The sequence below is a fragment of the Miniopterus schreibersii genome (assembly GCF_964146895.1).
Source record: "Miniopterus schreibersii genome assembly, chromosome: 16".
NCBI lineage: Eukaryota > Metazoa > Chordata > Mammalia > Chiroptera > Miniopteridae > Miniopterus > Miniopterus schreibersii.
In genome coordinates, this window is record NC_138116.1 from 23,056,365 (window position 1) to 23,072,844 (window position 16,480).

Consider the following 16,480-nt stretch of genomic DNA (forward strand, 5'->3'; position numbering starts at 1 on the left):
AGGTGACTAAGTTGCCAACAGCTTCATGGAAAGGATATGGAGCAAGGCTTTCAGAAAGTTTCCTTCTGCTAATTAAACCCGGGAAGGAGTCTTAGCTTTCAACCTGGACATGCCATTTCTGATGGCTTAAAATATGGGTAATTCTCTTTTTTACAGGTGTCTTTGCCACCTGATAAGCAACATCAGAAACTTTAGAGATTGCTTTAGTCACCATTCATTGTGCCTTCCCATAAAGTTCTTTATTTCCTTTGCTCAAAAAACAATTTTTTGTGGCAAAATTTTTAAAAAATAGAGGGCCCATTTTAGTTAGCATCTGCTCTGTTCTCGGTTCTACTTTTAATTTCTGTCTTTTGAGGGAAAAACAACTCCACATAGTTCTTAGACTAGAGCAGGGGTTCTCCAACCAGCAGCAGCAGCCTCACCTGGGAATTTGTCAGAATGTAAATTACCGTCTCCACCCCAGACTTGGATTAGAGACTCTGAGGGTGGGGCTCAGCAATCTGTTTTCACAAGGTCATCCCAAGGCATGCTAGTTTGAGAACCACTGTGCTAGAGAAACTCAGCTGAAGATGTAATACATTCCTCAATAACTAAGGATTTAACTTTAGAGAAGCCATGCTAATTAAAAAGATCTGCTGGGGTGAGGGAATGGGGGAAAGGTCTTATGAATTTAATTGCCTGGTCCTCCTAAGTATCAGAGTCTGGCAATGTTTATCAAGAGAGGTTTGGTGTGAATATTCAGCTTGCTCACTGAGTTGAGAATTTTGAGACCGATGATAACTTCTCTCACCAGTCCCCAGTTATTATCACAGAGGTGGGTGTGGGACAGAGTGATTAACTCTTTACAAGTGTTTCAGGTCTTTTGCAACAGGCATGGCCACTTATGCCATATGGTTTTAATGAACAAGTAATCTGGAATTCCAGGATGCTCACTGCCTACACATTGTATTTATCTTCATGAATTCACTGAGCATTTGACGAACACCTACTCTTTGTGAGGCATAAGATGAGTAAGACACGGTCCCTATGCTGGGAATGTATCCTTGGTCAGATCAGGAAACATTCCGGACTCAGTGCTTTGTGTGCGCACAGATGTGTGCTTTTCTAAACGTGTTCACGCTGCTGGCCTCAAGATCAAACAAAGCTCAGCTACTTTTAGCATCATTTGGGGCTTAATTCTCCTCCCCCCTTTTCTTTTTTCCTTTCGTTTACTGCTGAGACGTTGCTGAAAAGTATGAAAATGTCTTTCATAACCTCCCGAGTTTAGGGATTGAAATAGGCTTCCTTGTCTAGTTCATTCTAGGAGAAATTCCGAATAAAGACTGACAAATGGACTCCCTTAGGGAAATAGTTATTTAAACTTTAATGTTATATTTTTTAAAAATAGTAAGAATAAAGTAAAAAGAACCACTGGGAGAGTGATAAAAGATATTAAAATCATAAGTTATGGATTTAGGACTTTCTTTGTGGTTAATAAGTCTAAACTTGAAATGCCCATGCTGAGAAGGCAGGCTTAAATCTTCATGACCTTCATGCCCATTCCATGGTGAGTTGTTTTCCCCTCCTAATCAAGCAAAACATTGAAGAAGAAAAAAAATTCTGGAAGTACTTGTGAACACAAGGCCTTGGCTATGAGATATTCTTCCGCTGCTTTTGTCATCAGTCCCTCTCACTCCTGACGCCCTCACCACAGTGCAGGAAATCCAGCAAGAACCACTCTGTCTTTTCTCTCCAACTGCACAGTCAGTGCCTTGCCTGCTGTTGCCACTAGCTCGTAACCTCAGCCAGGCCCCTTTCAGTAGCCCTAGCCCTGCTATTACTGAACAGCAGCCTCAGGTGTCCCAGCCATAACAGGAGACCAGATCTCACAGAGTAAGCGCATGCAAGGTACACTTTTAATAATGCAAAAGATAAGGAAACTTGAGACCCTCAAATCTTAGAAACAGGTTTTTCATGAGATTTTCTTCCATGCCTGAAATTAGAAGGGTTGCAAATGGCCTAAAACACTACCAATTTCAAAGCCTTCTTTTATAATAATTTATAATAATGAGTTAGCAGAAAATGGCTAAATCAGAGAATGATTCTTTCCATCTTTTGGTGTAGGGGTTATGATTGGTGAGGGGTGTAAAATGGGAAAGGTGAACACATTGAATATTCTTATGATTTAAGATGATTACAAATTCGACTTAGCCATTTCTTATCCAGAGCATTTAATATGACTTGTTAATGATTATCCTTTTCTCAGTCTTCTTGCTTATGAAGAACTGTAAGAGCTGGAGAGATTTCTCTGCACCTTTACCATAAGCACCATAACATATGAGAGCGTAAAGAAGACTGGAAAAGTAATGGTTAATGGCATGCAGATCCCTGCCTTCCTTTCCTTCTGAGTTTTCCATTCATCTGCTTTCTTTACTTTTGTTTCCCATCTGCCATCTTCTTGGGGTTTGGGTGAATACCTTAGGTGATGAAGTACAATTTCTCTCTTAACGTAGATGGAATTCAGAGTGTTTGCTCTTGGTAATTAACGTAGCTTGAACTGGACGTGTGCTGCTTATACTTAAGTGTAGAAATAGACCTACTTCCTTGTTCAAGACATGGTTTCAGTGTTCTGATTGGGACAGGGGGTAATCCAGAGGGCATAGCAAGTAATTTAGAGGAACATTGACAGTGTCATTATTGTTACTAGAGAACCCAGATTAGGATTTTGCTACTTGATGATGTGGTTTTAGAGATGGCTCTAAAGGCCCTCAGTTAGTGGTTCTGGTCATCCTATTTTCTCATCAGGCTCAATTATTTTATTTAAAAATTTTTTACTTTCTTCTCTAAGACTTAGGATTTTATTATTATTATTTTTTTAATCCTCACCCGAGGATATGTTTTTGTTTTGTTTTGTTTTTATTTTAGAGAGAGTGGAAGGAAGAAGAGCGACAGAGAGAAACATTGATGGTTGCCTTCCATACACGCCCCAACTGGGAGCCAAACCCGCAACCTTTTGATGCACAGGATGACGCTCCAACCAACTGAGACAACTGGACAGGGCAATTCTTAAGTATGAAGTAGTGAAATTATAATTTAGAATATTATTGCAAGTTTCTATTTAAGTTTAATTCTGTTTTTTATACCAAGAGAGTCCCAGATGTAGTCTTTGGAGTAGTCTAATTGCTGTTTCATTGTTTGTCCCCTTTAGGGCGCATATGTTTGCTCTGAGTCTAATCTTTAGGGTTTATTTAAACCAGGTCTTACGGGCCGCAAAGGGAAGTAGCCAGAATCAGTCAGTTTCACTGGTTTCTGCCAAGGAATATCCCACAAGCAAGTTGAAATGCAGTAGTCATCTGGATCCTCAAAATAAATTGCCTGTGGCTTATAGTCAGCTGGTTTGACTTTAAGTAGAAACAGAAAGAACCCCTAAACTTCCATTTGACAGCAGGTGGTAACCTGTGGCCCATTATCTCATCTTTTTCTTTTTTTTAATATCTTTATTGATTTCAGAGAGAGGAAGGGAGAGGGAGAGAAAGAGAGAGAGATAAAAACATCAACGATGAGAGAGTCATTGATCCCCTGCCTCCTGCACGCCCCTGACTGGGGATCGAGCCCTCAACATGGGCCTGTGCCCTGACCAGGAATGGAACTATGATCTGCTGGATCCTAGAACGATGTTCAACCACCGAGCCATGCTTGGCCGGGCCTTTTATCTCATCTTAAATCTCATGACAATGTTTCTCTGCCCTTCCCTTTTTCTTTTTTTTTTTTGGATCAAAGTTGATCCTGCTTTTAGAATTTACTTACCAAAACAATTGCTTTCACTTTTTAAGGCTTTCAAACTTACATTTGAGGTTCCCACAAGGTTTTTTTTGATAATAGGTTGACAGGAATAGAATCTTGAAATTGGAATGAAAATGTTGGAGAAAAATTTTCCTGATTTTGTTTGTTTGTTTGTTTAGTTTTGCTTTTGAAAAGGAAGATTATTGAGGCTTACTTCTAGTCTTTGGTCAAGCAAGAAGTGCATGGATATTAAAGTTGGAGAGATCAGGCAGTGGAGAAGTCTATTGGCCTTTATTTTTTAGGGCAGCTTCTCCTTCCCGATGGGAGTAAAGGTGGTAGGTAAGATGTGTCGTGTAGAGAGAGGCTAGGAAACATAGACCTAGCACATCTGAAAAGGTCCCTTTCCTCCTTCATTTCATTGTATAAACCATCATGGTGGAAATCATTTTAAATCTAAACAATTAAACTAGCCCATACACTCTATATTGACTTAATATCTGTTCCTCGCTTCATTCACTTGATTCAGATTGTTAGATTAAGCTATGTTCTCAAGAATCCTGAAACTGTAAAGCCTACATGAACTTTTTAATATTCCTAGATTCCTGCTCAGAAACTAGGACATTTAGATATGTTTTCACTTTTTCTACCCTTTATGGGTGCGGTAGAGGCGCAGGCCTGTCCAGGTCGTGGACTTCTTATCCTTTGGGAGAAAGAAATACTCTTTAAATCCCATGGTTTGGAGCATTTTATACTGTGGCCATGCTGAAAGTTCTCATGGTCTGCATTTTTTAAAAAAATAGATTTTTATTGATTTTAGAGAGAGAGGAAGGGAGATTGAGAGAGAGAGACATCAATGTGAGAGAGAAACATTGATTGGCTGCCTCCTACACACATCCCTACCAGGGATCAAACTCGCAACCTGAGCATGTACCCTAACCAGGAATCAAAGCAGCGACCCTTCGGTGCATGGAACGAAACTCAACCAACTGAGCCACACCAGCCAGAGCTATTCTGCATTTTTAAGAACACAGAAAACCTAGCTATCTGGAGATGCCTCTTCGGCCTTTCTCCAGATCGCACAGCTGCGTTTAAGACAGTGACGGTGCCTTGCCTTCTTCCTTGGAAAGAGAGTCTCCGTCTTTCACATTCTCACAAAGGGAAAGTTCTGGTTTGTAACTGCTTGAAACTTGATGTTGAGAGTTTCTGTAGAGCTGCCTTGTTTTTGCTCAAAAGGAAGAAACACTTTAGCTGCTATCCACATGAAAAGGTATTTCCCGGTACCTTCATGGCTCATTTAGGAAAATAGAAGAGAAAAAATGGCTTCCACCAAGTAAGATTTATACATGTCACCACCCTTTAATGGTGGTTTTTTATTCCTTGTTTCTTACCATTTCCCCAGCGCTTTACTGGGGCAGTTATGCTTTCTTTACCCCTTGTTTCTTTCCTTCGTTTTCTTTCCCTGTTCTCGGTTTCTTTTTGTGGGTATGTCTTCTATTTTGGTGGTTTGTTTTTCATCTTCATTTTCTGAACTTATCTCCTGGTTCCTCGTTCCCTGCATGCCACTAACTATTTTCATTAGATATTAATTGATTTGTGAATTCAGGCTGAATTGCATCATCAGCAGATGGCGGATCCAGACCTGTTGGAAGAGTCCTCATCCCTCCTGGAGCCAAGTGAGATCGGAAGAGGCACACCTTTAAGGCTCGGGTGAGTTCCCCTTCAGCCCTCCATACTCAGTGGGGGCAAGTTCTTTTTTGCCGTTCAAAAGAGCAGATGGCTGGGCCTTCGCTTGCTTCCAGAATGCAGTCTCCTCTGAGCCTGTGAGAGGCATTCCTCAGTGGATTTGGATCCAGATCCTGAGTTGTGCTCTGGCAACTCCCTTCTGAGATCAGGAATAGAACTTTAGCAGTCCTTTTAACATAACAATGCATAGCATCGAGTTTGTCTTCTTTGTCCCTCTCCTCTCTTTCCTTCTTTGTCTTAAAGCCTCCATCCCCTGGCATGGACTAGACGCCCCAATCTGGCTCTTCTTCCCACAGCTTCGTGGCTGGTGTGATCAACCGGGAGCGCATCCCCACCTTTGAGCGCATGCTTTGGCGGGTGTGCCGGGGGAACGTGTTCCTGCGACAGGCTGAAATCGAGAACCCCCTGGAGGATCCTGTGACTGTAAGACAAGGAAATTGTGTCCAGTGGAGTAGGTTTTGTAAAGGGAGCTCAGAGCAGTAACACAGCATGGTGCCACCTGACTCTGACCGTCCCGCAGAGGAGCCCCTGTGTTTACCGTGCTTTGATCTGCGAATTTGAGGGACTGCTCTTTTCCTCTTAACTTCCATCATATGTGTACATAGGATGTATACATGGCATATACATTTTAAAGCTATAACTGTGTGTTACTTTGATTGTAAATACTTTTTTTCCAGTTATTTTAACCTTTAGCTTTATATATTTTCTGTTATTTATCTGGGAACAAAAGAAAATTAACTGTCTACGAAAGTTAACTTAAAGTAAGACATCCAGTTCCAAGTTAGGTACTATTCATATGTAAAAAGAGAAGGAGAGAGTTCCTAAATTGTGATCTCTGTAAGCTGATGAAATTTTAGTTGGTAAGATTTTTATTGTCTATTTGTTCGTTGGGAGATTTAGAAATTTAGTTTAAAAATACGTATTGTGCAAGCTTCCCCTACCCAATGGTCTGGAAAGTAGGAACAGCTTAACATCTTAGCGTTTGATGTAAAGAGACAGAGTTCTTACATAAACCTACATTAAGTACAGTGAGTCCTCATTTCAGGGATCACAAGCAAAGAAGAGAAAATGTTCTGCAAAAAATTTACTTCTTTTTTGTATTAGTATTATTTAGAAGCCTGAAGTTTTTTTATCTGTTCTCAATTATCTTTTGGATTTGTTAAATTAGTATTCTTTGCCCTACCTAAGAAGAGAGATTGAATTGTAAGACTTCTCAGAGTGAGTGTGTCCTGCAGCTAAAAATAATCCAGTGACAGTATATGGCTTTCACCCTCGGTATTGAGTAGGAGCATGGTGACACTTAGTTATGGTGAGTCCCCTTACCCAGGAGCAGTTTCACAGTCTTACTGAAGGCTGGCCTTGGGTTGTGAAGACATTGCAGGGTGCAGTCACAGGTAACATGGACCTGTCCTCAGGAACATTCAGCCAAGTGTCTGGGCAACAGAAACCATTATCAACAAACTGAGGAAGGGTGGCCCGGGTATCTGGACTGCTACAGCGGAGCAGCCGTGCCAAGAATGTGCACCGGTCTATTCCTAGAGGCCTTAGGAACTAAGAGTCTTGAGCCTTACCTTCTTCACTCTTCATCCCCGTTTATCCCTTCTAAAGTTACGTTTGCCTGTTTTCCTATTATAAAAGCTCCATAGGAATGTGAGAAAGTATAGGCAACCAGAGGCGACCCCGGTTAACACTCAGCAGAGCTTGTTTTCCTCCTGGTTCCTTCCAGTGCTTGCATGAGACTTCAGGTGTAAGCTTGGTATTGGGAATGGACTGGCTTCCGCCCTGCCCCCTAAAGTCTAAATCGGCCTAGGTCGTGACATTCTACATCAACATCCTCCCCTGCTATTCCGTTCCTTGCAGTTACCCAGTTCCCTTCACCTGGGAATTTCCAAGCATGGGGACAGACAGGAATGGCTTTCTTCTCTTTCCTCTGTACTTAGGGCATCCAGGCAATAGGAGATTTTAAGTGGAATTGGTGAATAAGGCTACATTGTACCAAGAAGAGAATCATCTTAGTGTCTGTGTCAAGCCCCTGGTTGAGTTTAAAAACAAAATAGGAAGCTTTTTGTGACTTAGTAATTACAGGGCAGATGTTTTTGTAGTGGAGCTTAAGACATGGATGGAGGATAGTGCTTAAAGTACAGGGTCACTGTATCCTTAAATGATTCTTGTTGTTCCTGTGTCACAGAGAAAGTAAGTTATTTAAGAAGTTTTCTTCCTGGTTACAAGTCTGAACTCTCGGTTTTCATTTTGGGGCCTAGGGCGACTACGTGCACAAGTCTGTGTTCATCATTTTCTTTCAAGGTGATCAGCTGAAAAACCGAGTCAAGAAAATCTGTGAAGGGTAAGAGAAACGTGCCTCCCCCCAAGGGTACAGCCATGCAGCCTAACTTCTTAGAAGATATAGTGAAACCCAGATCCTTTTAGTTGACCTTGACACGGTGAATATATCTTTTAATAAGGTTAGGGCTATTTTAAACAATTAGAAGTGGCCCAAGTTCAGTTTTTAAAGTACTGTCAAAACCACAACTTCCTTTTCTTGAAAAAAAGTAATTAGGATTCATGACTTATAAATGCTACATTGTTCTGGGACAGTGGATCTGTGTACCCAGCAGTGTGCCATAGGCACTGTGCCCTTTTCTGAAATTCTGCCCATAAGATCTTTCTTCAGTGCCATTTTTCTAATATAACTTATATTACTGGTTTTTGGTTTTTTAATCTAAGGGAATTTAATAGCTACAGAGAATGTCAAGATAGTTCAAATGTTACTGCTGTATCTGTAAGCCACTTCCCATAAATAATTATTATTGATTACTACACCAGTCTGAACTAATCCTGTTTTGGTCCTTCTAGTAAATTAGGATTACTTTCTGAGATTATTTAAATTGGATAGATTAAGAAATTTCCATGTTCCTCAGGCTGTGTCTGTACGTTTCAGGTTCCGGGCTTCACTCTATCCCTGTCCTGAGACACCGCAGGAGAGGAAGGAAATGGCTTCTGGAGTTAATACCAGGATTGATGATCTCCAAATGGTACGCAGAAAGCTGAGGGAATTTGTTCTTGTGAAATACTGAAATAGAAGACCAATCTCCTTGCTTGAAACACAGTTTATTAGGTACCTGCAGCAGCTCAGAGTACCAAAAATGGAAATGTCCCCTTGGGAGCTGGGGAAAAGTTTCATGGAATGACTGTTAAAAATAGCATTAATCGTCCTCAAATGAGACAGGAATGCTATGCATCTGAAATCATTGCTTAGAGTATTCAATTCTCCTCATCATGAGTCAAAAGTATGCTTAGTTAAGAAAAAAGAAATAATACAGAAGTATGTACAGAGTCAGCTCCTCCCTCTCACACATACACTCTACCTCCAGAGGCAGCCGCTCTCAACAGCTTGGTGTGTATCCCTCTGGTCACCTTGGATATTAACCACACAGTCTAGCCAAAGCATCCTGATATAACTTGTACCAGGGAGAGACTGCGTTAGGTTTTTACCAAATCGCAGTGTATGTGGTTTGCACACGCCATGGTTGTCATGGGGCTCTAAGAAAGAAGTCATGATTTATGTGTACATGGATAGAAAAGGGTGGCCAGTTGGAGTGTTGTTTCTTGTTGAAAGAATGTGATGAGTGCCCCTTGAAACATTAATGAACATACCAATCCCAAAGGCATTTCTTCCCAGCAGTGGCAGAATTGTCAGAGATATGTTATAATTCCCATTTCAACTCCCTCATCTGTCCCTCCAACCCCCATTGTATGTGACCCACCAACTTGACCTACTGCCGGTTCCTTTGAGATATACTTACCTGTTTAACACAAACTGCTGGTGGGTGATAGGCCGTATTAGTATGTTCTGGGTTCCAGGACTGTCTTCTCCCCTCCCAGGCTCATAGGTAGATTTTAAAGAGCATGTTCAGTCCAGCCGTATGAACTGAAACTTTAAAGAGGGATTGAATAGCAAGGAGTGAGATATGGGGGTGGGAGACAGGGAAGGGAAAAAGCAAACAGAACATTGCTTCTCAGTTTACTTAGTGTCCTTCCAGAAGTTATAATAGTAATTGTGAAATTGTCAGCAGCCAGGAGAAAAAGTAGCTTTGTTCCTTTATTCTCGAGTGGTTTAAGAGTTTACCTAGCATGTCGCTTTTTTTTTTAAACCTCTCTATGGAATTCACATCCTACTGCCCAAGACAGTTTTTCAGGGAGTAGTTACTACTTTTTTTCTGAACTGACTTGAAGAGCTATGATGAAGACTTGTGCTAAAATGATTAGTATGTAGCTTTTTTCTCTTCAAAGAAATGTAGTGATTTAAGATAGATTTTCATGCAGAAATATGAATGGTGAGTTTTGGCCTAGCCCTTTTTCTGCTATTAAATCTTAAATACTTGGTGATAAATAAGGTGGTAGAATGTCAAATGTCCCTGCCCCATTCTCCCGCTCTAATCTTGGCAATATAATTCCTCTGAGGGACATCTATACTGGTTTCTAGAGGATTAGCACTGAAACATTTTCCCCCCAAGCCTGACAGAAACATGGAGCCTTATCTGCCCCGTGGTGACAGTGGTATGTGGCAGTCTAAATCCCCTCTAAACCTTCTGGATCCTCCTGACCCCAGTGTCTCCTGTTTCCTGTTATGGGTCTCTCTTGGCGTAGGCAGACGGTGGTGTTCAGCACTGCCTTTTTCCATTGTCCCCTGATGCTGGCTTACGTTCAGGGGAGTCTGCAGCTTGCCGTTCTTCAGTATGGATTTGTTGCTTTGTCGGCGCCCGGGCCTGTGATGCTGACTTCTTTGAGTCTGAGTTACAGGTTCCACCTGGAAAATCACTACTCTTTAATGGTCCAGGTAAAAACCAATGACCTGCATTGTTGTGCCATATGTTTGGTTGTAAGATTAAATGTATAGTGTAAAGGTAAAAACCATTTTCTCAGGCTTCTCTTGAGCTTTGAGCTAAACAAAATGAATGTTAGCAACTAGAAATCTAATTTCTTGTAATCTGGCCTAAAATAAACAAACAAAAAAACATTCAGGTCAAAGGAAGAAAAAAACAAAGAGCCCCAGAGTACTTCTCAGAAAGTCGTGCCTTTTTGCCATTCATATTCTGAGATTTAAGACTGACGTTAGAAGGATCCCATGCTACTTTCTCTCCCAAAGGTTTTGAATCAAACAGAGGATCACCGCCAGAGGGTTCTGCAGGCAGCTGCTAAGAACATCCGTGTCTGGTTCATCAAAGTGCGGAAGATGAAGGCCATCTACCACACCCTGAACCTGTGCAACATAGATGTGACCCAGAAGTGCCTGATTGCAGAGGTCTGGTGTCCTGTCACTGACCTTGACTCCATCCAGTTTGCCCTCAGAAGGGGCACGGTGAGTCCCCCACAGCTAGCAGTGTAGCCTACAGCTAGGAAAAGAGGTTCCCATCAGCAATAACAATTAATTACATTTTTATGGCATTTTTTATTTTCTGAGTTCTTCAATATATTCATCTTGTATATGTGTCCCCTTTTTCCAAATGTGGAAATAACAGTTCAAATAAGATTAAATGACTTAATCATATATCCATGATTCTTCAGGGTAGCTCTTGACCAGAATGTCAATTCCCTGATGCACATTCTCAGTCCATTAGACAGCTTCTGCAGTATAATCCTGGCACACTCATTTAGTTAGAAGTACTGTTCTGTTCAAGGCACTGATCTAGGTAGAGGTATACAAAATAAGCCCTCAAATATCTTACAGTTTACTTGGAGAGACTGACATGCAAACATACAAGGCAGTCTGCTAAGAGTGGTATATGTGTATGGAGAGAGGGGTTGGTTTTTCCAACTAAGATGATTGGACAGAAGCTTCAAGAAGAAGGTGGCATGGGGGCTTCAAAGAATGGGTGAGATGTTGCTCAACACTGAGGAGAAGAAAATGTGGACAAAGGCAGGAAGTATAGTACGACCATTCTTGGGTGGGCAAAAACAAAAAACTGGAAGACTCGGATGTGAACCTGATTAGGTAGATTGGAACCTAGTGGAGAAAGGTTTTAAAATATCAGGTGAAAGGATTTAAATTTTATTCCAGAGGAAATGGAGAGGCTCTGAAAGTTACTTAGCAGCGAAAAGACACTATCAAAGCAGAGTTTTAAAGGAGTAACCTGTTCATAGCATCTTGGTTGGATTGGAAAGTAGAGAGTCTGTAGGGGGGGAGTCAGTTAGGATGTTATTTTAAACACAGGGTAGTAAGTTAAAAGGGCCCCCCAGGGGAAGAATTGACAATGGAAAAGGAAAGTAATGATGAATTTGTGAGACATTCTGAAGGAAGAATCAGGTATTCCTGGTTCCTAGCAGTGGGTGGGAGAAATACAAGGAGAAAAAAATGTGAATGTTCTTGAGGCATCAAAGCCGAGTGGCTGCCAGAATAATGGTTCCATTAACAGAAGTAAAAGTTCAGCACGAGAAACTTAGGGGAAAGGTGGTAAGTTCAGTTTCAATCACATCGAGGGGCTGGATGGAAATCCACATGGAAATGTCAAGCAGATAATGGGACAGGTTCTCAATAGAAAAGGCAAAATGAAAGATGTGGGATTCATGAGAGTGGAAGGGAATGAGACCTCAGAGAAAGAAAATAAGGAAGCTAAAGACAGGACCTGGGGAGCCCTGCAGGGTGTTGGGATAGGCAGAGGAGAAAGCCAGCAAAGACCTAAAAAGCATGGTTAGTGAGCAGGAGGGAACTCCTAAGGAATCAAGGTTTTCACCCAAGAAGAGGAAGCTCTCCAGGGGCTTGCATATGGGAGAAAAGACCTTTGGGTCTGGTGGCCAGCAGCCACCTTGAATAAGCACGCTCAGCTAGACTGCAAGGGGTCAGGGAGCGCAGAGCAGGTGGCGAAGCAGGAGAGGCAGAGGATGTGCTTTGCTGTCCCCATAAACAGGACAGAACAGCGATACTCCCAGAAAGGCAAATGAGGATGTCTCTGGAGAAAGAGTTTCCATGTTTTCTTTGGTTACACATTTTAGAATTAAATGTTTCTTCATAGTAAGAATTTTCTTCCCAAGACTTAATTTAAATATTTCATTGTAAATTTTATACCTAGTTTCAGTTTCTCCAAGAACTGGGAAAGATTGAGATATAATTTACATAAAATAAAATACATTTTAGCCCGGCTGGGCGTGGCTCAGCAGTTGAGCCTCAACCTAGAATCCAGGCGAACGGGGTTCGATTCCTAGTCAGGGACATGCCCGGGTTGCGGGCTCGATCAATGACTCTCTCATCATTGATGTTTCTATCTCTGTCTCTCCCTCTCCTTTTTTCTCTCTGAAGTCAATAAAGATATATTTTTAAAAAAAAATACATTTTATGTGTACAGTTCAATGGGTTTTGATATATACGTACACCTGTGTAACCACCACCACATTCAGGAGCATGACCTGACTGTGATATGTGTGCTTAATGTTTGCCAGGAGCACAGTGGTTCCACCGTTCCCTCCATTTTGAACAGGATGCAGACGAACCAGACTCCCCCAACCTATAACAAAACGAACAAGTTCACGTACGGCTTCCAGAACCTAGTAGATGCTTATGGAATTGGAACTTACCGAGAGATAAATCCAGGTAAAAAAGCTTGAATCATTTTTCCCTAGAGGTTTTATTTTTTGTTTGTTATAATCTTTTAATGCCTCACTTTAAATGGTATTGACAACTGACTTAAAGCTAAAGGTGTCAAGACCTCAATCTGGTGTAATTCCTGTGAAGAGGGGCCTGTTTATCTCCAGGAGGCACTCCTGTTCTCTGGTTTTTACGGAACAGGTGATTTGGAGAACTTTGTTGATTATGAAGCAAAAGTTATACAATGAAAACTTGACTAAAATGTTCATAATTTTATTATTAAATTTTGAAATAATTATAGAAATTATCTCATTCAAGTTCCCATCAAAGGGAGAAAAATCTTATATATAAAAAAGTGGTGGTGTTATAGGCATGGGCTAAGCAGACTGGATTCTTCCATTTTACAGATATAAAATCTAGCTTTCTCTAACACGCTATTTGCAGGAACCGCTTTAAGCAAAAAGTTTTTTGCAAGATATCTGACATTTTAAAGGGGTTTCCCTGTTCTAGGTTAGGGAAAATACAGCAGCTATTGACCATGTTAGTCACGAAGCAGGTTTCCCATCTGTTTGGAGAGTTAATTATTAAATCAGGAGTCTGAGAATTTCTTTTCAGCTGGAGCCTTTGTCGGGATCTGCTTTGCTCCAGGTTGTGAGCTTTCTGTCTCTTACCCGGCGACTTTATTCGGCTGGGAAATGGTTGCTACACGAGAGAAGAAAGCTGACCTGCTCCAGAGGCAGTGTCCCAAGGGTTAGAAAAGAGGAATTAGAGAACCACCCACACTGTTGCCAATGCTAGAGGCAGTGCTTTCACTTCCTGTGTTCTTTGTTCAAAGTGCCAGCAGTAACTCAGACACCATCAGAGCGAGCTGCTTTGCCAGGGTGCACAGTGCCAGGGAATATTTTCCCTGGGAGTCCAAAGTCACCTTATATCGATCGTAGCATACGGAGAGGAATGTGATATGTTGGAAGTTGTTGCGGTTTTCTTTTGTGCTTTGTCTTTTTCCTCCTTTGGTTTTATATTAATTTATTTTTTAATTACAGCTGACATATACCATTTATATTAGTTTCAGGTGCACAACATAGTGATTAGACGTTTATGCACCTTACAAATGATCACCCCAATAAGTCTGGTACCCACCTGACATCCTTTGATTTCTTTATAGCGCCATATACCATCATCACTTTCCCTTTCCTATTTGCTGTGATGTTTGGGGACTTTGGCCATGGCATTTTGATGACCCTTTTTGCTGTATGGATGGTGTTAAGGGAGAGCCGGATCCTTTCCCAGAAGAATGAGAATGAGGTAATGTTTAAGTTACATCTGCAGTGGACTGAAACTATAATTTCTCAAACAATCATTATGAAAATTATTATCTGGAAGACTTTCATCATGATTTATAGAGAAGCTATGTTCATTTTAACACTTAAGGAGGCCATGTGCTGTGAAAGTGAATTTTTTGTTCACGTTGTATTTTGGTCTTTACTTGAAGTTCTTGGACCCAGGATGGGGTAAAGTGGTGCAAGAGGAAGGGTCTAGTGTATTCTAAACAACATTGTCACAATATGAGCTACAAAGTACATTTCATTGACTTCTTTCTTCTGGTTCCCAGATGTTTAACACTGTGTTCAGCGGACGGTACATTATTCTGTTGATGGGTGTGTTCTCTATCTACACTGGCCTCATCTACAACGATTGCTTTTCCAAGTCTCTTAATATCTTTGGATCATCCTGGAGTGTGCGGCCGATGTTCATATCTAATTGGACGTAAGTTGCAAAAGAAACTAAGAGTCAAAGCTTTTTCCTTTCCAATCACCTCTGGTTTTCCAGACAAGTGGTGAACTAACACTTCCTTAGGAGCTGGTTGGCAACTCCACTTCAGGAGAATGCAGGGTCTCCTCTTATTTATCCCCCAGCCTGGGAAGTACTTTGTGGTTTGTTCAGCAGCCTCAAGGAGCTGAGACTAAATTGGGGACATTGGTCCTTTTTATAAATTAAAAGCAGATTCCCCAAATTCCCTACTTGGTTATTTACATGTGTTTAATTTTGTTGTTGTTGTCTCTGACCCCTTCTCATCTCAGATGCTTGTCCCTATTCTTTTTATTGAAGACATGCGATAACCATAGTAGTTTCTTTCGGGGTCAGTTTCTGGACCCCGGTAGTTCCCCTCTGTCAATAAAAAATAAATGCAGCTTTTCTCCTAACGTCGTAGGGAGGAGACGCTTCGGGGGAACCCTGTGCTCCAGTTGAACCCAACTGTCCCTGGAGTTTTTGGTGGACCATATCCTTTTGGCATCGATCCAGTAAGAGCCCTTCTTTCCTATATGTCTAACACTAAAATTTTAAATTGTGACCTTAAAGCAAGAGAATGAAAGTGAAGGTAGTTATTTGGTTTTTAGTTGACATATTTTTGGAAAACGTTGGTTTATCTGCCAGTGTACTTCAAAGCCATAGAAGACCCAAGTGCCAATTTTTCCTGCACTGCTTATTTCAGAGGTAGTTAATAATATTTACTCTGGGAAGACTGATTTTCAAGACTCCTTCCCAGTTTAATCTAACTTAATTTGCTTTTTATTTATTTGTTTATTTATTTTAAAGATAGCTTTAACTTTTTTTTTTTAATATATCTTTATTGATTTCAGAGAGAGGAAGAGAGAGAGAGATAGAAACATCAATGATGAGAGAGTTGTCATTGATTGGCTGCCTCCTGCACGCCCCCAACTGAGGATCCAGCCCGCAACCCAGCTAATGTGCCCTGACCAGGAATCAAACCACAATCTCCTGGATCCTAGGTCGATGCTCAACCACTGAGCCACACCCGGCCGGGCTGGTTTTTATTTTTCACAGATGTTTTAACATCTTTCTTATGGGTTTCAATTTCCATTCTTATCTTTATGTACTGTATGAACTTATCCCAGAATTTAATTATTTTTTCAAATACTTAGGCAAATAAAATGTGATTAAATCTTGTATTATGTGCCTAAGAAAGGGGGTGGGGGGAGCTGAGGAATAAGCGTTAGACAGCAACGATTATAAAATTTCATGGGAAAAAACATCATTATGGCCCGGAGAGATTAAAGCTTCTTATTAAAATGGGAAATAATCTGGCCTTTAAAAATATTTCAGATTATTGTACGTGAGGAGAGGTGTTCACAAAAACATAGAGGTGGTGAGATACAGAGTTGATCATTTAATTATTAGAGAAGTTAATGTTACTGAAATGCTTACTATGTACCAGGCACTGTACTGAGCCCTCAGCATATCTGATTTATCCTCAATCTATCAGATAGATAATGCTATCCCTATTATACAGATAAGAAAACTGAGGCTTGAGAGGTTTAATAGCATTTCACATATGCATTTAACAAATGTTTATTGAATCCCTATTGTCTGCAA

At 40.9% G+C, this 16,480-nt stretch overlaps 1 protein-coding gene across 9 annotated transcripts in view; it reads left to right on the top strand.

The window, feature by feature from the left end:
- The window catches only part of ATP6V0A1 (ATPase H+ transporting V0 subunit a1), a 52,944-nt gene that overhangs the window by 14,890 nt on the left and 21,574 nt on the right, over positions 1–16,480 (top strand). For 5 of the 9 annotated variants that reach the window (XR_014000547.1, XR_014000549.1, XM_081162458.1 and 2 more), the window contains 9 exons: positions 5,387–5,469; positions 5,802–5,928; positions 7,767–7,849; positions 8,444–8,537; positions 10,652–10,864; positions 12,940–13,090; positions 14,250–14,389; positions 14,697–14,851; positions 15,297–15,387. Coding sequence is in view for 6 of the 9 variants with exons in the window: in XM_081162458.1 (XP_081018584.1) it covers positions 5,387–5,469; positions 5,802–5,928; positions 7,767–7,849; positions 8,444–8,537; positions 10,652–10,864; positions 12,940–13,090; positions 14,250–14,389; positions 14,697–14,851; positions 15,297–15,387 (1,137 nt within the window). In the remaining 3 variants the exon portion in view is untranslated. Of the gene's footprint in view, positions 1–5,365; positions 5,470–5,801; positions 5,929–7,766; positions 7,850–8,443; positions 8,538–10,651; positions 10,865–12,939; positions 13,091–14,249; positions 14,390–14,696; positions 14,852–15,296; positions 15,388–16,480 lie in introns of all 9 variants that reach the window. The other 4 variants (XR_014000548.1, XM_081162456.1, XM_081162457.1 and 1 more) reach the window with 1 other exon arrangement.